Source organism: Canis lupus, chromosome X (genome assembly GCF_011100685.1).
Source record: "Canis lupus familiaris isolate Mischka breed German Shepherd chromosome X, alternate assembly UU_Cfam_GSD_1.0, whole genome shotgun sequence".
NCBI lineage: Eukaryota > Metazoa > Chordata > Mammalia > Carnivora > Canidae > Canis > Canis lupus.
Genome location: NC_049260.1, coordinates 15,675,354 through 15,698,018, shown reverse-complemented (window position 1 = coordinate 15,698,018; position 22,665 = coordinate 15,675,354). Strand labels below are relative to the sequence as shown.

Sequence of the window (22,665 nt, the reverse complement as noted above, 5' to 3'; positions counted from 1 at the left end):
AGGTGGTTCCTGGCTGGCTGTGAGGTGCTTCATGGCTGTGGCTGATTTCTGAGCTCTTTCTCTCCCCGTCCCCACTCTTGACAGGTTTAAGGGAAACCACAGGCTCCGAGAGTGATGGGGGTGACTCGAGCAGTACCAAATCCGAAGGTGCCAACGGGACAGTCGCAACTGCAGCAATCCAGCCGAAGAAAGTTAAGGGAGTGGGCTTCGGAGATATATTCAAAGACAAACCAATAAAACTAAGACCAAGGTCGATTGAAGTAGAGAATGACTTTCTACCAGTGGAGAAGGTATGTTCGACAGTTTCTGTTTTATTTCAACACCATGTGGAGTACCCAAAAGTCCATCATCGTAGGGCATCTGAGACTTCTTGTGCCTCTTCTGGGGTGTCGGTATCCTCACATGCTAGCTGTTTGCCCTCTCCCCTTTGGGGCTCTCCCTCTGTTTCTGGAAAGGCTCATGCTCCAGTTTACATCTTCTTTTCTTACGGATCTCTCTATGGAACGCATCTCAGTATGGCTTTTCAAATGGACCTGGACCATCCCCCCTCCCACCCCAAAAAGCCCCTCATGCCTGGACCCAGCTAAACACATGACCTTGACACCTTTGAGCACAGACTGATCCATCACTTCTCCTTGTCCATTTCTCTAGTGCTTTGTGCCTGGGTGCGTCGATTGGTCCTACAATAGACAAAAGGGGTTATGTATTTTTTTCACTGGCAGTTAGGTGGGAGTGATTTCAGACTGCTGAAAGGAAGTCTCCCACGTGTATATATGATGGAGATGGGCCATGCTGTGACTCCCTGGGTTTTTCCCATCAGGAAGCTGGTTGTTTTCTTCTACCTCTCTGATTCTGGGTTGCAAGAGGCAGACAATGTGTTGCTGCTAAGTACGCGGTTGCCACAGCAACACACCCAGAGCCATCGAGCTTGTGGCTGTCAGTGACGTCTAGTGTGGTACACTTCTGAGCACCACGGCTTTGCTTAGGATTTGATAAATACTGTGGAATTTTCCAAATTGTAATAAGCTACACTCATGCTGTGCTTAAGGAATGTTTGATAATTCGATTTAGCGCTGAAACTTTTGCTTTGATGTTTGTGCCAGTAGGCTCGGGGGATGGGGCATTGGCAGCATCTCTAATGCAGGTTTATCAGTGGCTTTTAAATGTTTTTCATTTTTTGGGTGAGATGAGTTTTTCAAAGTTGCATCATCATCCACTGCTGTACAACTTCCACCCGCCTCTTTCCCCCAGCCCCCAGCAACCTTGCCTGGTGTCATCATACATTAGAAACAGAATCTGGAAAGGAAACTTTGGGACACTTAATACTCTTAGAGATGAAAAAGACAGAAAGGGCAGAGACTTAGACATGAAGCACTGTTCCATTTACATTCTTCTTTCGCTGCAGCTTATCTGAGCCAGCTTTATTTCTTTCAGTAAGTAATATATGATATTTCTCAAGATCTAAGAACTGTCTAGCTGGTATCCCAGCTTGCCAACTCATTTCTCCTTCACATGATCACCTTCAGATTCCTATAAATATTTACAAACGAGCAAGTCCCCATTTTGGGAGGAAACAATGGGTATAGTTTTTCTTCATTTTACTCAACTGGTTGAAATGAACGTGACCATTGACTCAGTTAGCAAACAGTTAATTTTTTTGGTTTGTTTTATGATTCTTGGTCTTATTCTTTTCTGTGTAGGACAGTGTGTGTGTGTGTGTGTGTGTGTGTGTGTGTGTGTGTGTCTGTGTGTTTGACTTTTGTTGCTATGAATATTTGTTTTAACCACAATAGTAAATTGGGCTATTATCAGTAGCCGTTTTGGCGTCACATGTAATACTCCCGAGTTTATGCCTCAGCACACTTCTCTGAACCCCGGGGCCATATCCCTGACTGCCAACTTGCACATCTCCACTTGAAGATCTTAAATTCTTACTAGCTTTTCCAACCCTGAACTCATCGTCTTCATCACCTAAAACTGCTCTGCCCATACCCTTCCCCGTCTCAATGAAGGCCGCGGCTCTCCCCCTCATCCAGATCAGGATTAAAGTCTTGGGTCTGTCCCTGACTTCTTTTCTCACAGCCTGTGTCTGATGCATCAGGTGACTCCATCAGCTTTGCCTCTGTGAATGTCAGTAACCCACCAAAGCTCATCACCTTCACAGTTCCCCTGCTCTCTCGTCATCACTTAGTAATCTCCTTATAGGGCTTCCTGCTTCTCCCCTTCCCCTGCAGTCTAGTCTCAACAGGGAAGCCAGGGCAATCTCTTGAAACCCTAAGTCAGATCACGCCACTCCCCTGCTCACATCCCCAGAGAACCAAAGTGAAAGGCCTCCCCCAGGGCCACAGGCTGCAGTGACTGGCGTCCATTACCTCTCAGACTTCTCCCCTTGCTTACTTCCCTCCTGGCCCCTTACTTTTCATTCAACATGCCAAGCACCCTCCCACTTGGAGACCTGTTTCACAGTAGTTTCCTCTGGCTACACACGCTGCTTCTCCCGACCCACTTCGCTGCTTGCCTCTCCCCCCATTACTCTGCTCAGACTTCACCTTTTCAGTGAGCCCTGCCCTGGCCCACTCATTCTAAAACCTACCCTCCTGGCCTACCCTGCCCACTTGTGCTGCATGTTTTGTTTTCCATAGCATGCAACTTTTTCTAACATAATATTTATTTCTTTATTGTGTTTATTATTTATTTTACTCACTTATATATGCTATGTGCTTAGAACACTGGCACATAGTAGGTTAGGTGCTCAGTAAGTACAAGATGTATGAATACTATTTAAACTGTGTTAATATAGCATTCTAGAGATCGCAGACTTCTATAACATGAGGGAACTGGGTGGGATAATATAACAGTTACATAGTTGGAAAATATAGTGGTTGTATGGTTCACTGCGTTATTGTGAAGCAGAGATTTATTGTATTAGTCTTAGTGATATGACATGTTAACATCATCAGAGTAATATATATGTGTGTATGCGTGTGTGTGCATCTTGATTCATGATTTGTTTGCAGAAGGAAACCATGTGCTGCCGGCAGTCTTAACCTGCTTCTCATTGTGAAGTCTCTGGGGAAAACGTAAACTTCCCAGCTTGCTTTACTAGCTGTGGACAGATTTTTTATAGCGTATAAGAGGACTCAAAACCATCTCCACCCTCTGTTGTTGGTGCTATGGATAGTTGCATAGATTTATGGATCCATTATATTACTACACAACCAGTCATGAGAGCTGATAAGTGCGATAATGTTTTACTAGTGTACAACCTGGTTCTCGTCACTTTTGAGATGGATTTGTGTCCAGGATTTATGTTTGCGGAATGAAGTTTCCTTCAAGAATTGAGTGTGCCGTTTTGATTTTGCAGAAACACGAATTGGATCCTATGTGACAGCATTTGGTAGATAAGACCCAAGCAGGTCTTCCACTTATGCTGGGTAGTTGGCCTTCTGAGATGACTGGTTTGATAACTTGGATAAAGAAAAAAAAAGAATCTGGTAATTTTTAACAACTGCAAGCATATTATATTTTCCATTCAAGTTGAGAAGTTTTGAGATTCACTTTTCTCCATTGCTAGAAAATGCTGTGCTTGTTTTCTGCTGCTCTAATCCATATCACCCTAACCAGAGTGAGTGAACGCTGATAATTATACCAGGACAGGTACTACATAACAGCCCCCCACCCCCAACAATAGGGAAATAGTGAGTAGTCTTGCTTCTTAGTTTACTGAACTAGAAGGAAGGACCCTGTTTATGAGTCCTTTTATCACTGTGGATGATTTGTTTAGCGCATTGTTTAACTGAAATGTTTACAGATGAACTCATTTGTTGTCTGGGATTTTGCTTCGTAATTCAGAAGATGGAAGAGTGAGTAGGGCATAAAGGAAATAAGATTGGTCATGAGTGTATAATAGTTGAAACTGGATGGTGCATACATGGGGGATGAGTACTCCATATATATATATATACGTATATATACATATACATATATATATATATGGTAAATTTCCCTTGCTAAAAGGTTAAAGAAAAAAAGAAGAACCTTGGGAAAAAATATACCATTCAAATTAAGCCTAGAAGTAATATGTGTTATATTAAAATAATGGAAAATATAGTGTGTCTACAAATGAACCAAGTTAAATTTCATAAGATTAGAAGGGCATGGTACCATTGTTATAGCTGATTGACCCTGACAAAATCACTTAATCTCAACTAAGCCATATGTAAAATGGGAATACTCTATATACCTATCCTCTTAGGACTTAAAAAATGTTATATAACAGAAAATACTTTGAAATTATAAATGTAACTCATTTCAACTAGTATTTATTGAGTACTCACTATATTTTCAGCACTGGGGACATAGTGGTAAACAAGACCAGGTCACTGCCCTCCGGGAGCTGCTGAAAAGTAAACAAGCAATAATAATACAGTGCAGAGAATGCCATAGGTTGAGATCAGGTTGAGAACACAGTGCCGAGCTGTGTTCTTGGGCATGGCAGGAAGTGATGAGTTGTGAGGCAGTCTGGAGAATGAGTGTTCATGTACGAGTGTACCTTCTTCCTACAGGAAGTAATGTTTAGACTTACTGTAGGAAGTAATGTTTTTAGGCCTACAGGAAGTGATGTTTAGGTTGAGAACCATGGCGTCCAATAGACATTCATCAAGCCAAGGAGTATAGAGTTATCAAGGTGAGAAGAACAATATGTATTAATGCCTTGAAGGGAAATTAAAATAGCACAGAGTATGTGTCGAGGCTTCAGCAGGAAGTTGGGAAAGATGAGAGCAGAGAAGGAGCAGAGCCCAGATCAGGAAGGGCCTGGTGACTTGTTAGGAAGTCTGAACTTGATCTTAAAGACAGTGAGGAGCTATCAATGGGCAGCTGTTTTCAGCAAGAGAGTGATAAGATCAGGTAGGTGGTTTAGAGAAAGTATTCCAATTTACAATGGGAGGAATGGATTACAGAAGACAGGGTGACTGAAATTGAGGAGGGAGGTTAACAGAAACTTATGTTGGCTCTCCTAATAAGCTCTCCTCCAGCCCCTGAAACCTGGGTTCTAAACCAGTTAATGAATAAGGTGAATCAGTGGATGGAGAATCAAAATAATATTTTTGCTCCTTTTTTCAGTATGGATATCCATTTCACCCAGCACTGTTTATTGAAAAGGTCATCCTTTCTGCATTGCATAGCCATTATCACCTTTGTCATAATTTAAGTGGCTGTGTATGTGTTAGTCTGTTTCTGGACTCTCTATTCTGTTGGTCTGTATTTTTCCTTGCACTTATTCTTTTTTTTATAAAAAAGATTTTACTTATTTATTCATGAGAGACACACAGAGAGAGAGAGGCAGAGACCAGGCAGAGGGAGAAGCAGGCTCCATGCAGGGAGCCCGATGTAGGATTCGATCCCGGGACTCCAGGATCACACCCTGGGTCAAAGGCAGGCGCTAAACCGCTGAGCCACCCAGGGATTCCCTCTTGCACTTACTCTATGCTACCTCATTTACTGTAGCTTTTTTTTTTAATTTTTTATTTATTTATGATAGTCACAGAGAGAGAGAGAGAGAGAGGCAGAGACACAGGCAGAGGGAGAAGCAGGCTCCATGCACCGGGAGCCTGACATGGGATTCGATCCCGGGTCTCCAGGATCGCGCCCTGGGCCAAAGGCAGGCGCTAAACTGCTGTGCCACCCAGGGTTCCCTACTGTAGCTTTATAGTCAGTCTTGATATCTAGCAATTGAAGTTCTCACTCTTTGTTCCTCTTCAAGATTTCTTGGGCTATTTTTTAAAAGATTTTATTTATTCATGAGAGACACACACAGAGAGAGAGAGAGAGAGAGAGAGAGAGGCAGAGACACAGGCAGAGGGAGAAGCAGGCTCCATGCAGGGAGCCCGATGTGGGACTCGATCCCGGGACTCCAGGATCACGCCCTGAGTTGAAGGCAGGCGCTTAACTGCTGAGCCACCCAGGCGTCCCTCCTGGGCTATTCTTGATCCCTTGTATGTTCATATAAATTTTATATCATCCCCACCACCACCACCAAAAACCAACCAAACAAAAAAACCCTCTTGGGATTTTCACTGAAATTGCATTGACTCTATAGATACTTTTGTAGAGAATTGATACCTTTCCAATCCATGAACATGTTATGTTTCTCTATTTATGTAGATCTTATTTCGTTTTGTGAAAATTCCTCAAAGCTGTACACTTAAGATTTGTGCACCTTTCCCTATCTATGTTATATAGCAATGTTGTTATCGATGAAGGCAAAGTTGAAGGATATAGATGAGTGTGAGAGCCAAATGGGCCTGCTAGCTGATCCCCAGAATTAGACAGACCCACCCACCCAGTCTCAGCAATATTGAACTAAAGCAGACCCATGTGAGATAGAAGGGCCTGTGCCTTGGAGAACAGTAGAGGACAACTTCAAAGAGGAAGAAAGAGTTGAGTTGAACACGCCTAGTTTATTTTTCTGAAATTTACCTGTCAGAGAAGTCATTTCATTCTCCCAGGGAAGGTGAGTAAAGGGGCAGAGAGTTCCAGGAGTGTCCGTTTGTGTCCACAAAGTGTCTGTTTGGGCTCCCTTTTACATGGCAGGAAATATCAGAAGATAAATAGTTTTTCTAACAAACAGCTTTGAAGTGTTGTCATGGATGGTTTAGGGAAATATTTTGAAGGGAGAATGAAGAAATTTGATAGTATGTGAAAGATAAAGGAGAGGGAGGACTTGAAGATAATGACTTGGGCCACTGGCTTAAGCAGTTGGGTGGTAGTATCATTTCCTTGGTTAGAGACCAGTGAAGAAGAAAGATATTTGAGGAGGAGAGAAGTCATGGATTCAGTCTTAGATCAGCTGTTTTTTTTTTTCCCAGCTGGGATTTTTAGGTAATTGTGGGACCATCAAGGGGAGGCATCCAGCAGGCTGTTGGGTAAATAAGTCTGGTGATTGAGGGAGAACTGTAGATTTAGGTTTGGGAGACATCAGCATAGATATTGGGTTGGAAGATTATAAGCAAGAAGGCAACCCAGACAGGACCTTGTTCTCACAAATATGGCTTGATACCTCCTTGCCTCCACCTGTGGACCCATGAGGAAATTTTCCTCATCAGGCTGCATCCCTGTAACCCCAGCCTGGCCCTTTTCATAAACTCCTTCCCTTTTAATGAGTCACTCAGATGGTCACTCCGGCCAAACACTTAGGGAAAAGGATGGCAGGTGTTACACATGAGTGGGTAAATTACAGCTATTCAGGAGAATCCCCAGGACCTAACCTGACATTCCTTTATGTAGAATAATCTGGACATTTTGGCACCAGCTCATTCCATGCCCAGACTCTTTATACTGGTTGTTTCCTGGATTCCCTACAAAGAAATTCTCCAAGAAGCTCCTTTCCCATGGTCTTTCTCTCTTAATTGATTGCCATTTGTGACTTCTGATATCTCTCGCTTGCAATGATTCTGTTTTCTTTCTACATTTGCTACTGTATCTCACAACCTGACATTTTGTTTGTGACAGTCTCTTTTCAACTCTAATCATCTGGATCTCATTTGTCACCTAAATTAATGCCTTTATAATATCAACATTGTAGCTTTTACTTGTAACAGAAAGTGAGATTTAAAGTCGTATATAAATGAGCTACTAATCATTTTTTTAATCAGCCAAATTGCAGTAAGAGAAATTTTACTATTTTTGTACATAGGCAATCTTTTTATCCATTTAGTAAAAATTCATCAAGCTGTATACTTAAGTAAAATTAAAACATGTAAACATCTAAAGTGATTATCTTAGTTCCTTAAAAATGAGAGATTTAGGTCTCTAATCCTTTGAAGACTAGAAATAAGTTCTGGGGATCTTCAGGAGCTAAAGATACCTTCTTTGACTAAAGAAACACAATTTGGTCAAAACCTCGTTGTGGTTACCCGAGACCTATAGTGTTGGATGTCCCTCATTTTGGTTAAAAGGTAAGATTACGTGACATCTCTTAAGCGGTTGGAAAATCCATGGTTTTTAATAAGTGAATGGTATTAAGATGCCCACTGGTTGCCTGGGTGAATGGTTTGGGATTTTTAGACTTTGTTTTCTGTGTCATCTTTCCCCAAAGTGTCTCTGTTAAATTTTCTTAACTAGGAGAAGTAAGGACAGGGGTATTGGTAGGAAAAGGGAACCAGAAACAGTATTAGGAGATTACTCTTTGACATGTTAGATGTTGCTTACTGTTCTACATATGCTTGACATATACTTTCTAAAACACTCAGCATAGTAGTATTTTCTAGGAAATGTTTAATTGCAGCCAGATCATCACCAAGGATCGCATTCCCAGAAGGCCTTAAATGTATGTTTTTAGGAGTATAGTGGTTATTAAGCATGCAGGCCAGATTGCCTGGGTTCACATCCCACCTCTGATTTTTCCTAGGATAGACTACTTAAGCACTCATTGCTTTAGATTCCTCATCTGTAAAATTAGAATACCAACAGGACATGCTCCATATGGCTGTTGTGAGGATTAAGTAACACAAAAAATGGGTAGAAAAGTGCCTGGCATATAATCATCACTTGATTAACATTCATAGTTATTATTGCTGCCCTTCTGGTTATTAGAACAGAAGGAGTGCCTGTAAATAGCAGTGCAGTTTCCAGGATCATTTCTTTAACTTTTTATTATGGAAAATTTCAAAATCAGGGAAGTAGAATTGAGTTTTGCCATGTCTGGACAGCTGTTTGTTTGGCATCACCTCAAATATTAGCCTTTAGAAAGGAAGAAGTGCCATGATTTTGGACCTTGCCATCATATTCATATTTATAACTCCTTGAAAACCATTGTTAAACTGTAGTAGGCCCTCAATAAATATTTGTGAACTTGATCCATGAATATAATGTTTTGTCCTAATCCAATTGAAATTATGAAGGAAGACCCATTCTGTTTGGGGTCTGCTTGTGGTCTGGCCACAGATTCACTGTTTCATTTGTTTATTAATTGGCTCATTCATTCACTAACTGAAGCTTTATTGAATGCCTTTTATGGATCTGCAGTGGCAGCTCTGGAAATTTCTAGATAAATGAACTCAGGAGTGGCAGTCCCTTTGTAAAGGAGTCAGCTAGGTGGCATGTCTGGGTTCTCTATTAGCATGATACATGCATATTTGTTACCTGGCAGGGTATTTATTTGGGGTAAGACGAGTCTGGTGTAGTTAACTGGAATGGAGTTAACACCTCCTCCCCTGCATCATGCCTTGAATCAGCTGTCACATACAGGCCTCTCATTTAGTGCTTCAGATTATGTACGCGTGGGAGAAAAGTGGGTATGTATAAAAGCCATTATGATGCAGGGGAAAAGAACTAGCAGATGTACGTCCAAAGCATCAAAGAGAATAGGGGAAGGAGGAACGCCTGAGTGGCTCAGTGGTTGAGTGCCTGCCTTTGGCCCAGGGCGTGATCCTGAAGACCTGGGATGCAGTCCCACATCGGGTTCCCTGCATGGAGCCTGCTTCTCTCTCTGCCTGTATCTCTGCCTCTTTCTCTCTCTGTGTCTCTCATGAATAAATAAATAAAATCTTAAAAAAAAAAGAGAGAGAGGGAGAATAGGGGAAGGAGCTACTACCTCTCCTGGAGGCCCAGAAAGAAGAGATGGGGTGTCAGGGAGATCTTTTCAAGCAAAGTAATACTTGAGCAAAGTATGAAAAGATAAATGGGCTTTCGTGGTACTGGTAGTGTGTGCATGGATAAAGAGAGAGGATGGTTATGCAGAAGGGCTGGATTTGGCTGGAGTACAGGGGATGTGGTTGTGGTGGTGGAGGAGGAGGTGTAGGGGGTTGGAGGGGAGGTGGGCCCTCTTCCTCCAGCCACTTCACACAAGCTGTACTTCTGGGTGAGCTGGCTAGTTGGTGGAGGAGTTCCGTTGGGGAGTGGCATGATCAGATTGGCACTTTAGAGATAACTGGGGAGGTGCTGAGCAGTGTGGACTGGAGATGGGGAGGAAGTAGCTGGGAGAGTTGCCAGCCCCGGGGCTCCGTGGTTGATGACTAATTGGCCAGGCACCAGGAACTTCTAGTAGCTCTTGGAAAGGGGCAGATGGGCCCACCTCATGCACACTCTTTGAGTTGGGCCGCTGTAGCCTGGGTTGGCAGCAGAACTGACAGAAGAGCCAAGTTTCCTTTCAAAGAAAACTCTTTTGTATATTATGGAAAGCAAAAGGCCAGGACTCAGCTTTCAGCTATCTTTGTTAAAGAGATGGGCTAAGGATATAGAGATAATAAATAAATGAAGTAGGGAAGGCATTGTTAAATGCATTTCTGTGCACATGTCCATGAACGTAATCATGTATGTCTCTAAATCACACATATACGTTTATTTATGTATATGTATATGTGCAAGTCCATCCTTTATTCGGAGTTCCTTAGGTTTTACCTGATGTCCTTTCTCTGTTCCAGGATCCCATCTAGGACACCCCATTATATTACATCTCCTTAGGCCCCTCTCTTGGCTATGACATTTTCTCAGATGTGCCATGTTTTTGATAACCATGGCAATTTTGAGAAGTTTTGCAGAATGTCCTTAAATTGGCATTTGTCCGATGTTTTTCTCACACTTAGACTGAAGTGGTGGATTTGGGGCAGGAAGACCGCAGTGGGGAAGTGCCATTCTTATCATGTCCCTATCAAGGGCACATCCTCTCAGCATGACTTCTCACTGTTGATGTTGACTTTGGGCACCCGCCTGAGATTGGATTTATCAGGTTTCTTCACTGTAAAGTTGTTCTGTTTTTTCCCCCTCCTTTTCTAGATTCAACTCTTTAGAAAGAAGTCACCAAGTACACCTCACACTTAAGGAGTGGGAAGTTCCACTTACCTCCTTGAGGGAGGAGTATTTTTATATTTCATACCCTCAATTAATGGGAATTCTTCTACACAGGCAATTTGTCTATTCTCTCCATCCTAATTAGGTTTCAATAAGGTAATTTGTTATCTGCCTTCTAAATTCCAAATGTTAATTCCCTACCTCCTGCACCACCTTGCCATTCACAGCCTAGTGACATCTCCCACATTTGTATGTGTGTGTGTTTTTTTAAGATTTTATTTATTTATTCATGAGAGACAGAGACATAGGCAGAGGGAGACAGAGGCTCCATGCGGGGACCCCAGTGTGGGACTCGATCCCAGGACCCCGGAGATCCCGACATGAGCCGAAGGCAGATGCTCAACCACTGAGCCACCCAGGCACCCTCCCATATTTGTTTTCTTGGGTGATATATAAACAGACCTATCAAGCAGATTGAACATTTCTTGAGCGCTGAGATAGCATCTCATTCAAAAATCCCCTACACCATAGGCACTTACTAAATATTGAATAAATGGTTTTTAAATTAGTGCAATTTAAAAAGTAAAAAAAAATTCCCCATAGTTAAGAAGTGAAATGGGTCATCAGAGTGAGTACGCAAGAACTGTGGTAAGGTGAGGGTACTGTTGATGTGGCACTCTGCCTTGTGAAGTTGTCCTGAAATTGTGATAGTGGCTAATAGGGCACTTCCTTTGTACCAGGTACTTTTTTAAGCACTCTGCACATATAATACCTATTTAATCTTCCAGACACCCTATAGATTGGTTTGGGGCTTTTACCCCTATTTTTTAGATAAGGAAACTCAGGTGAATGGAGGTTAAATGAGTTGCTCAAAATCACACGACTGGGAAGTGAGACCCCAGGATTTTGATCTCCGACACTCTAGCTCTAGAGTTTTGAGCTCTTCACCACTGGGCTCTAAAACCATTGAAGGGATGATTGAAATGGTATCTCATTTGGGGCCCAAACAAGATTGCTATTTAAACAGTTTATTCCAATCTGTGAGGATACTACCAATGACATGGCTGGCAAGAGTTCTGCTGAGTTTTCCTAGGTCGAATGTTTCTATAAAGCCGCTGCTGTTTTTATTCCTCGTTTTTTTTTCCTTTTTTTTTTTAATGCATAATTTTTGTGTGTTACCACTAATCTCACTTCTTTAAAATACAGGTATTTTTACGATAGATATTTCACATACAAACCATATTCTAGATCTCTGTCATTCCCCATCAGATTATCTGTTGAAAGACAGTGGGCTTTTTATTTTCTATCTGATGTTTTTAAACAGAAGTGGCCGCTGGGTCCTGCCAAATAAACGCTCCTTCAGTGTGTTCCTTGTCTGAATGGTCACACCTGTGGGTCCCCGGGAGACAGCTTCATTCCTGCAGCAGGCAGGCGAGGGAGGAGGACTTCTCGCAAAGCCACCCAAGCTGTGAATCGGCCCTGGTTTCCTGAAGCGTAAACAAATGCGAGCTTTGTTCTCCCCATTGCTCATTTGGTCCCAAGTATGACTCAGGGTTAGGCTGGGTCCTTCAGGCTCTGTGCCTTTGGCTGTTGGAAGGAAGTGGGAGGGTTCCTGGGTAGTTCTGGGACCTTTTCAAACTGAAGAAAGGAGGCTGACTGCATGATGGGAGAAGAGGTATTTCTTTCTTTGCTTTTAGAGATGTAATAAGTCCCCTTAATCTTGCATCTTGTCTGCGCAGTTTTCTAACAAGCCTTGTAAAGGGTTTGCCCCAGGGGGGTTACAAGAAGTGTCTGCCGGCTGGGATCCCCTTCAGAGGGGGGCTGTGGATATGCTAAGGAAGAACCTATAGCTCTAGCTCGGAGGAGGCTTTTCTAAAGTCAAATATTGCACTGAAACTCTTTAGCTGTTTTAATCCTCCCCACCCCCCACCCCTTTGGTCAATTCGGCCATTGATTTTTACAGATGTTTTCAATTTCTCTTGTGTCTTGGGTTTTCATGTGCTCATACTGCAGAGAGTCATTTAGATGGGTAGTTTGCACAAGCAGTAACTGTTACACCATGCCACCGAGATGTTTAGCAATTACAGATGTTTGTGCAGTAAACAAATCCAGCTTGCTCTTCAGGTTAACTCAGGGGAGAAGAATATGTCCACGCAGAGTGAGCCAGCTACGGGGCATTTAACTCTTGGGAGGCATGGACATTTGGAGTTTTCCTGGTGAATGGAGAAGCTGTGAGTAGTGACTTCTGGGTGGGTGCTGGGGAACTGTTTTTTATAGAGGTAAAGATATTTGACTAATTTTGTTGGACTGAGCATTTCTATTCATTTGCTCATATATGCAGCAAAATAAAGACACTAAATTATCTGACTTTCTAAAAGTTTGCTAGTGACAGGGGGTCTTGTTTCTCTTGGTGAGTTGTTCATATTTGTCTACCTAAAAGCAGAAGTCTGTCATTTTCCAAACACAGAATAAAATTCCCTAAATAAACCACAGGGTAAGTGAGGCTCACAATGCGTCATATGTCTTCCATATTCCTGTCTCTTGTTGAAAAAACATTTAAAGGGGAGAGTTGATGAGATCTATAAAATATGTCTCTCTGTGGCTTTTTCTGTGGGCTTTAACCTATAATGTTTTCAGAATTACACGAAAAGGAAGAGAGCATAACAAAAGGGAACACATTATTTTAACACATTACTTTAAGAGTAGGGAGAACTTCTTGAAAAGTTTTTTAACGGCATCTGTTGCTTGTCTAGAAGTATGTGAGTACAGGCAGCAGCTAGCTAAAATATAAAATATACTCATCTGTGATGGATTGAGAGAATTTTCTTGTTGAAAGCTATCTTAAAAAAAAAAGAAAGCTATCTTAAATTTGCTACTTAATTATTTAATAATAATAATTATTATTATTATAATTATTATTGCCAGATATCATTGTTCTGAGTTCTAAAAAGTAGAAATGAAAATTAGATGTCTATATGTAAAATTCAGCTGGTGACTCTTTGAGAAAGTGCAAGCATGTGGATTGTAAGGTGTGACCTATGGAAAAAGGCTCAGCCATAGCCCTGGGCTCTCACAGGAGAGCCTCTGGCTCCCTCAGGCTAGGGCCTGGAGATGGCACAGGCAAGGTAGCCCCTGGGACCCTTAAAGGGTTCTTGACTTCCAAACTACTAATTTGCATTAGCGAACCCCCCCCAAAACCCTTTGCTTATTCATTTCTCAAAATGGAAATAGCCCTGTTATTTCTCTGCTTACAAGAGTTCTTTGCAATAATTATTATAATAATAAAAATGCAAAGTTAAAGAATATGAATACACTGCCCTGAATCCTATTACCTAGGAACAACCGTTATACATATATCCTTCCAGAATTTGATTAGAACAGGAATGTCCATGCAGTATGCCCGTCACTCTTCATATGATAATGAGGTCATAGTAAATGTTACCTGTTTTTAGAACTTAACATATTATGGGCCCCCTTTTTTTCCAGGCAAATACATGGTCATCCCTGTACAGGCATACCACCATTTATTGAACCGATCCTCATGTAATAACTATTTACATTGCTTCCACATTTTTCATTTTAAAAACAGCGTTCTTGTATATGCATCATTATACCTGCCCTGATTATTTTTTTCAGGCTGAGTTTTTTTTAAAGATTTTATTCATTTATTCATGAGAGACACAGAGAGGCGGAGACACAGGCAGAGGGAGAAGCAGGCTCTGTGCAAGGATCCCGATGTGGGACTTGATCCTGGGACTCCAGGATCACGCCCTGGGCTAAAGGCAGGTGCTAAACTGCTGAGCCACCCAGGGATCCCCTCAGGCTGAGTTTTTAAGAGAGGAATTAACAGGTTAAAGGCTGACTTAATTCTGGTTGGTTTTGTTTATAATGAAACTAACCCAAGTAAATGGCGAAAAATTCCAACAGAACAAAAGTAAGACTTTCTCAGTCTCTCGCACCTGGCTTTAAAACTTCTCTGTGACTTCTCCATGAAAATCCCCATAAAAGCTTTCTATGTACTCCTATAGAAATGTAGAGTGTTTTTATTACAGTAAAATATATACAACACCATTTTATCCATTATTAGGTGTACGGTTCAGTGGCATTAAATATGTTCATATTAATGTACAACCATCATCACCATTCATTTCCAAAACCCAGAACTTTTTCCTCTTCTTACAATGAAACTCTGTAAACTCTGTAATCCATTAAACACTAACTTCTAATTCTCCCCTCCTCCTAGCAACCCTTCAACTTTCTGTCTCTATCAATTTGATTCTGCTGGGTACCTCTTATAAGTGGAGTCATAAAATATTTATCCTTTTGTGTCAGGCTTATTTTACCTAGCGTAATGTCTTCAGGGTTCATCTATGTCGTAGCAGGTATCAGAATTTCCTTCCTTTTTAAGGCTGAATAATATTGCACTGTATAGCTATGTCACAACTTGTTTATTCGTTCCTCCATTGATAGTCATTTAGGTTGTTTCTACCTTTTGGCTACCATGAATAATGCTAAAATGAGCCCTGGCCTACTGATACCTATGTGAGTCCTTGCTCTCAATTCTTTTGGGTATATCCCAGAAGTAGAATTACTGGATCATATGTAATTCTATTTTTAATTTTTTGTGAAACTGCCATGCTGTTTTCCACAACAGCTGCACCATTTTGCATTCCTACCAGTAATGCACGAGAATTCCAATTTCTCCACATCCTTGCCAGCACTTGTCATTCTATTTGTTTGTTCTATAATAGCCATCCTAATGGGTGTGAAGTGGTAGCTCTTTGCTGTTAGAATTGGTGTTTAATTAATGTATGTTCTTGTTGCCTAAGGGGAAAGGAAACTATTCTTCTCATCTTAGAACAATGAGTTGAGGAACAGGTCTTCAGTCTGAGAAGCCACATGAAGGAGCAGATCAGTTGCACTATCCCCAGAGATCGCAGATGGCTTGAGGGAAGGACCGAGCCCCCTGTTCCTCAGCCCCTGAAGAAAAGATGAGCAGGGAGCCCAAGTGGTTGCTTGCTTTCAGGGGTTTAATGGTGACCAGGACTGCTGCTTCTGAAGGTTTACTGAGAGTGAATTCAAAATAGTCCTTCTGGGATCCCTGGGTGGCGCAGCGGTTTGGCGCCTGCCTTTGGCCCGGGGCGCGATCTTGGAGACCCAGGATCGAATCCCATGTCGGGCTCCCGGTGCATGGAGCCTGCTTCTCCCTCTGCCTGTGTCTCTGCCTCTCTCTCTCTGTGTGACTATCGTAAATAAGTAAAAATTTAAAAAAACAAAAACAAAATAGTCCTTCTGATAAAAGCTGAATTTCTTTTTTGTGCTATTGTTAATTATAAATGATAGTACCTCATTTATCCTACATGGTAGGGAAAGCCAGTTTTATGATTTATTTTTTTTTTCTCTCCTCACCTTCTGCTCTGGAATTCCCTGGGGATAGGAAATGAAAGTCTTTCCTTTCGCACATTTGCTGGCTCATTCATTTGACTCCGTTGATATTCTTCAGTGGGGTGAACTGAAGTATCTACAAGTATTTCATGTGGCTCTCTTTTGTTCTTTACTTATATTCATAACTATTTCAGGGCAGCCCTGGTGGCTCAGTGTAAACAGCCTTCAGCCCTGGGCGTGATCCTGGGGTCCCAGGATCGAGTCCCACATCAGGCTCCCTGCATGGAGCCTGCTTCTCCCTCTGCCTCTCTGCCTCTCTCTCTCAGGAATAAATAAATAAAATCTTTAAAAAACAAAACAAAACTATTTCATAGTGTTTATAATCCTGAAGTTTGCAGATGCTTTTCACTCCTGAAAGTCAAGATTTTAAAAATTTCTGTGTGCCCATTAAAAAGATCCTGCATATGTACCTAACTTGTCTTTTTCTCGCTGATATTCTTACTACCTGTAAAATGATAGTCTAGACAACTGAATTTCAGTGGGATGGATTAAGCTGAGTGCTCTATAAAAACTGGCATCTTTTAAAAAAGATTTTATTTATTTGAAGGAGAGTGTGCAAGTGTATGAGGGGGAGAGGGTGGGAAGAATCTCAGGCAGACTCCGAACCCAGCGTGGAGCCTAGGCTCATCCCCTGGCTCTGAAATCAATAGCTGAGCCAAAACCAAGAGTTAGGTACTGGACTGACTGATCCATTCAGATGCCTCAAAACTGGCAACTTTTTTATTTTTATTTTTTTTAAACGATTTTATTTATTTATTTAAGAGAGAAGGAGAGAGAGAGAGAGCATGAGCAGAGGGGAGGGGAGGTGCAGAGGGAGAGGGAGAAGTAGACCCCACTGAGCAGGGAGCCTGACATGGGGCTCGATCCCAGGACTCTGGGATTACGGCCTGAGCAGAAAGCAGATGCTTAACTGACTGAGCCACCCAGGCACCTCAAAACTGGCAACTTTAAAACAAGTTGCCCAGCTTACTTTGCACAATGGTGTGACTTTTCTTCCATTTAAAGAATTTAGATCACAGGGATTGTTTTGTGCTTTTCAGTGGCATCAGAGGCCATTTAAACAGAATGAGATGATAGCCTTATTCTCAATGCAGGCTTTTAGTGGTGAGGCCAGATCCCAAATAGATGTGTGCCCATAAATGCTCTTGAAGCAAATGGAAGCATAAGCATAATAACCCCTACTTACACCTCTGTTAGAGCTTTCTCTCTCTCTCAACCTGAGCTATAAAATGAACAGTTGACAAATTAAGAGTACGCAGGAATTGCCTTAAAAGCCGCTTCTTCATTAAAAGGCCATTGTTAAGCCATTTCATAGATAGCCTGTGACTCAGAAGTCTCACCTCAATTAAACTTATGCTTGAACTTTGAGGAATAGAAGAGGTAATGTTTGGACAACTAAAGGCAGATATTTGGGGTCTCTATCATTTAGAAGCTGTATTTCTGTTTTGCTCATTTAAGATGAGGAAGTTAGAAGTGGTAAAGATGAATTTACTGCCTCATTTTCTTTTTTCTTCTTTCACTTGCTAAGCATTTTCACCCACCAGCGATTTTAATATGTTTTGCTCCATTTGTTTTGGTAGCATCTGTTCAGTCTGTTCTTTTTGTTTTGATTTCTTAGTTGGGTTTTTCATTTTCTCTCTCTACCAGAAGCAGTTTTTCTGAAAGTTCTTGAGTACCTTTTCTAGACTATTAAGAAAGTTGATACGAGAAGTAATGATGTACGTATCAAGACGTTTGATCCTGGAGTAGTCCCAACTTGCCCTCCTGGTACAGTGCTAGTACTGTCTGATTGCTGCAACGAGAGAGCTGCCCACATTACGTGTCCTGAGTGTCTAATTACAGATAGAGTTCTTTTGCTTCAAACCCCAGTATCCCCTCCACATTCAGGCATTGCTAGAAACAGAGAAAGTTGGCTGGTTCATAATTTAGAATCCTACTTTTTCCAGTGACAGGAATACAGCTATTGTTGTTTTTTGATTTGGAAGAGGCTGAAACATTACAAAGCTGGCAATTCTGTGCCTGCACATATAAGTAATCTGACTAAGCGATGCAGGTCACGCTTTCTCTTTGCAGTCTGGAGGTGAGCAGGATGTAATAGACGGGCGAACTAACCATGCTTCCCAGTAAGGGTTATAGGATCTCTGATAATTTGGTGTAATTTTTGTATTCACTGCCCACGAGTTCGAACAATGCCAGGTTTTTCGACTAGATCCTTCAGTCATACATAGGTCACTAGTTAGGAGAGCAGAAAAGCGTCTGAATATAAGATGAAAAGAAGTCTTGAAAAAATTAGTGGGGCCAAAAGAGATAGAGCCAGGTCAGGGGAGGGATCACAGTAGTTTCCAAGTACTAAGAAATTGTTTTATGGGGCCATAGAGCAGTATGCTTGTGTGTAACCCAATCCTGACTTTAGTCTAGAAAGTCTATCTGAAATGAAGATTTGAATGTGGCCTGATTGTCTTCTCATGAAATTCAATGACTAGAAAGAGACTGGGGTATCCAGAGAGGCAGTGACCGAAGGCCGTGAATGGAAATGGTCAAGAAATTGAAAGTCAGGTGCTGTGGACAAACGGTGGTCATCATCACAAAGAGAGGCTAAATGGAGTTTTGGAAGGAGGTGAAGGCTTACATGGGGTTTGATGGTTGCTTGTCCTCTGGTCTCCCGATGGCTGAAAGGAGCCCCCCTGTAACCTGAGGCATGGTGATCAGGTTAGGAATAAGGAAGATGTGGCCAATACTGAGGCCTGATAGACTCTTCCTTGTCCTATGGCAAGGAGGATGGGGAAATCTTTTCCTGAAAGTCCCTGTAGAAGTGGATAGATAACCATCTGAAACCCATCTCTGAAATAAATCAAGCATGATAACTCGGGAGTTAGGGAATAGGTTAGAAACTCCAGAAGTACGATTCCTGCTCATTGTCCTTCTTTGCCACCATCTTCCATGAATCTGTACTGTTTTCCCTGTGTGGAGCCTGTAGCGAGACTTTGTGGAAGGTGGCAAGAGAGCTGTAGCTCTCAGGAACTCAGAAGTGGAAAGCACTGAAAAGAACATTCTCCATTGTAATAGAAAAGGACAAGGAATTTCTCAAGACCAGAAAATGCATCAGTTGGGATATTTTACTGCACACATTCTCTCCCCCCACCCCTGTGAAACAAATAAAATATACCTTTTTAAAAAATAACATAGAATTATAAAAAGTGCCATTTAAGAAAGCACATGATTAAAATAGGTGATTTCATGTTTTGTTTTGTCTTTCAAATGAGGGTTTTCTTCCCCTCTATTTAGTGTGGTTTGGTGTCTTTGTGTATGTTACAAAGAAAAGAGAAGAGAATGGGGAAACATTTTAGTACAGGAAAATGAGAACATGCAAAATGAGTAATGAAAGACATACCATTTGTTCATTTGGTGAGCATCTAATTTGCCTAAAACTCATCTCAGGCACCCTAGAATTCCAGCCTTAGGAGAACTCCTTTTTTTTTTACCTGAGATTTGCTACTGAAGAGACTTTAACTTTGAATGAGTGAATGAATATGCATGATAGCCCAACACAGGCTGAATTGAACTTTTTCTCCAGCAGACCAGAAATCAGTCCACCAAAAGATTCATCTTAAAAGTGCGTTGATTCAACCCATCTACACCCTAACCTCAGTTCCCTTAAAAAAAAAAGAAAAGCAGGCGTGATTTTGAAAAACAGCAAAATCAAAGTATGTTCACATTAAGTGGAGACAGTTGTCAAATAGCTGAGAAATGAAAATAACCGTGAAATCTATGTGATTTTAAGATTATGATACACTTAAGTAAGTAGTTCTAAAAGCAGAGGAAAAATGAAACCTCAAAATTTGGGGGGGGCCTGCTTTTCATCACTTTTTTTTTCATTTGAGGAACTATAATCATTACTTCAGTTTGTGTTTAAAAAAGTTTTTCAAAAAAAATAAAATAAGGTAAAATAAAAAGTTTTTCCTTTTGGAGAACTGGAGAACCACTAGAAAACAGGACAATAAAGCCACAGACTCCATGCAAATAAATCACACCCTTTCAATCATTACTTCTTCAAATACTGAGAAATGAGGAATCTAGAATTTTTGTCTTTGATCATATGTGAAAAAGTTACAAAGTAAACTCCACTTTTTTTCAGTTCCTGTCACACATTTGAATAGGAATTCATGGGTTCGATCAGAAGAGCAGGAAATCTATTTTCTTAACTTTGAAAACATGATACAATATCTTGATCCTTTTTTGGAACGGCATTAATTAGAAATGATTTTATATCATCAACGCAGTCACTGAGGTTAAGAGCTGATGAATAACTATAAGTAAAGGGTGGTGATAAATGGTAGGCGATGCTCTATATGGGTGGTGTCTTGTGAATTATTGTCATGACTCATTTTACATCTGATGTTCTTAACATCCTTACTAATGACTTGGAAAAGGAAATATAATGACCTACTAATAAAAGCTGCATGTGATTTCTAGTTAGGAGGTATTGCATATCAAATCAGGCCTTATGGAAAGAAGTCGGTAATGTAGAGAGGTAGGCCATCCTTTCTAGTTAGTATGTGCTATTTTCTTAAAACTTTATTTTTTCTCATTGTAAAAATAATAACTGGTTTGTAAAAACACTGGAGAGTAGAAAAATAAAAAAAAAAGTAAAAAGTGCTGTAATTTAATCACCTTGGGGCGAACTATGTTGACTTTTGTTTTTGTGTTTACTTTCAACCCTTTTGCCATACATTTTTTTAAAAGATTTTATTTATTTATTCATGAGACACACACACACACACACACACACACACGCGCAGAGCGGGGTGGGGGGGGGTGGGTGGAGACACAGGGAGAGGGAGAAGCAGGCTCCATGCAGGGAGCCCAATGTGGGACTCGATTCTGGGACTCCAGGATCACGCCCTGGGCCGAAGGCAGGCGCTAAACCACTGAGCCACCCAGGGATCCCCTGCCACACATTTTTAACTGGTTGAGATCATACCACACATATAATTTTTTTTTCATACACATACTTGCGCATCTTTTCCACTTAGCATTATATAAAATTTCCCATGTTATTACAAACTTAGTGAAACATCTCTTAAAGTGTGTGGAATGTTTAAATGCAAGGCTCTAGATACCTCGAGGATCTGGGAGAAATGGAATTTGCTGGTTGCATTGACTCCTGTCAACATTATGTCTAAATCTCCCACATTATAGCTGAAAACACAGCATGTTCTTGAAAACATAAAACATAAAAATAATGTAGGAATGCAGTTTGGGCTTGTGGGCTGTGTAGTGGTAGGCATTCCACAAAGGTTTGTTGAATTTGATGTACTACCTATAAGGTCTGAACAGAATTCCCGTCGTCTCATCCTTGCTGATACTGAAAGAAGCCTTAAGAGCAGCCTTTGGCAAGAGCCCTGGCTGCTTCCAGGTAGTGGACTGTGAATTTAGCTTTTCACATCTAAGTGTCTCAGTAATTTCTACTAGTAGCTTTAGAAATCTGTACCACATGAGTTTATGGTTTCATTTGGTCCATGTTTCTTAACTGCCTTGGGAGGAGTATCTGTTTGGCCTAACCATTTAGGATTTCTTCATCCATTGTTGAATGGATGCCAAGCTTTGTAAAAGATGGCTCAGAGTGATTTTCTGTGGTGGTGTGTTTGCTCCTGAGTATCAAAATTCCCAATAAAAGGCTTTCTGTTCTCTGACAACAGGCCATTTTTCCCAGACACACGCCTTGTTGTTTTTCCATCGTTAACAGTAGATAACAGTTTGGATGCAGCCAGAAGCAGTTGGCATGGGCCTGTATTTGAGGGGCTTCTGGAACAGTCTTCCGGCCACTCACTGTAGGGTGCCACCTTAACCGAAGCTTTATTGACCTGAAAGCTCTGTGGGTTGTCGGCTTTGGCCTCAGTTGTTTCTCCCATTTTCTTTGTTCTGTCTGTTTTTCCTCCCAGGCAATGACTATATGGTGATTGCTGTTGCTTTTCTTCCTTGCTCATTTGTCAGAATTATAGCTTTGCTCCAAGCTGTCTCTGCCGCGTGACTGTCTTGTAAAAGTCGCTTCATGCTCTCCATTCCCCAAGCAAAGGAATGGGCCAGTTAACCTATTGTTTTAAAAAGCTGCTGTAATCGAAACAGTCATTCTTTGTAACTAGATTCATAAAGAGCATTATGATGATTGATTTTTTTATTCAGTAAAATTCAATAATAGCAATAATAGCTGAGCACTTTATATACATTTTTCCATTTAATCCTCCTAGAAAATCTATAAGGTACATGGTATCATTTCCATTTCAGACAAGGAGACGGGTATAGAGAGGTTAAGTAACTTGCCCGAGATCACATAGTGGTAAGTCTGTTCGTAGAGAGGAATCCTACTTAATATGAAGTCACTCTTGCTAGATACCATCATGAAAGGCGGGGAAAGTTTATTCGTTCTGT

General features: G+C 41.2%; 1 protein-coding gene across 13 annotated transcripts in view; it reads left to right on the top strand.

Annotated features, from left to right (window-relative positions):
• SH3KBP1 (SH3 domain containing kinase binding protein 1) overlaps positions 1-22,665 on the top strand; it is a 339,617-nt gene that overhangs the window by 202,178 nt on the left and 114,774 nt on the right. For 11 of the 13 annotated variants that reach the window (XM_038586998.1, XM_038586995.1, XM_038586997.1 and 8 more), the window contains one exon: positions 85-290. In XM_038586998.1, coding sequence (XP_038442926.1) covers positions 85-290 — 206 coding nt within the window. Of the gene's footprint in view, positions 1-84; positions 291-12,333; positions 12,467-13,001; positions 13,023-22,665 lie in introns of those variants that run through there. The other 2 variants (XM_038587003.1, XM_038587004.1) reach the window with 2 other exon arrangements.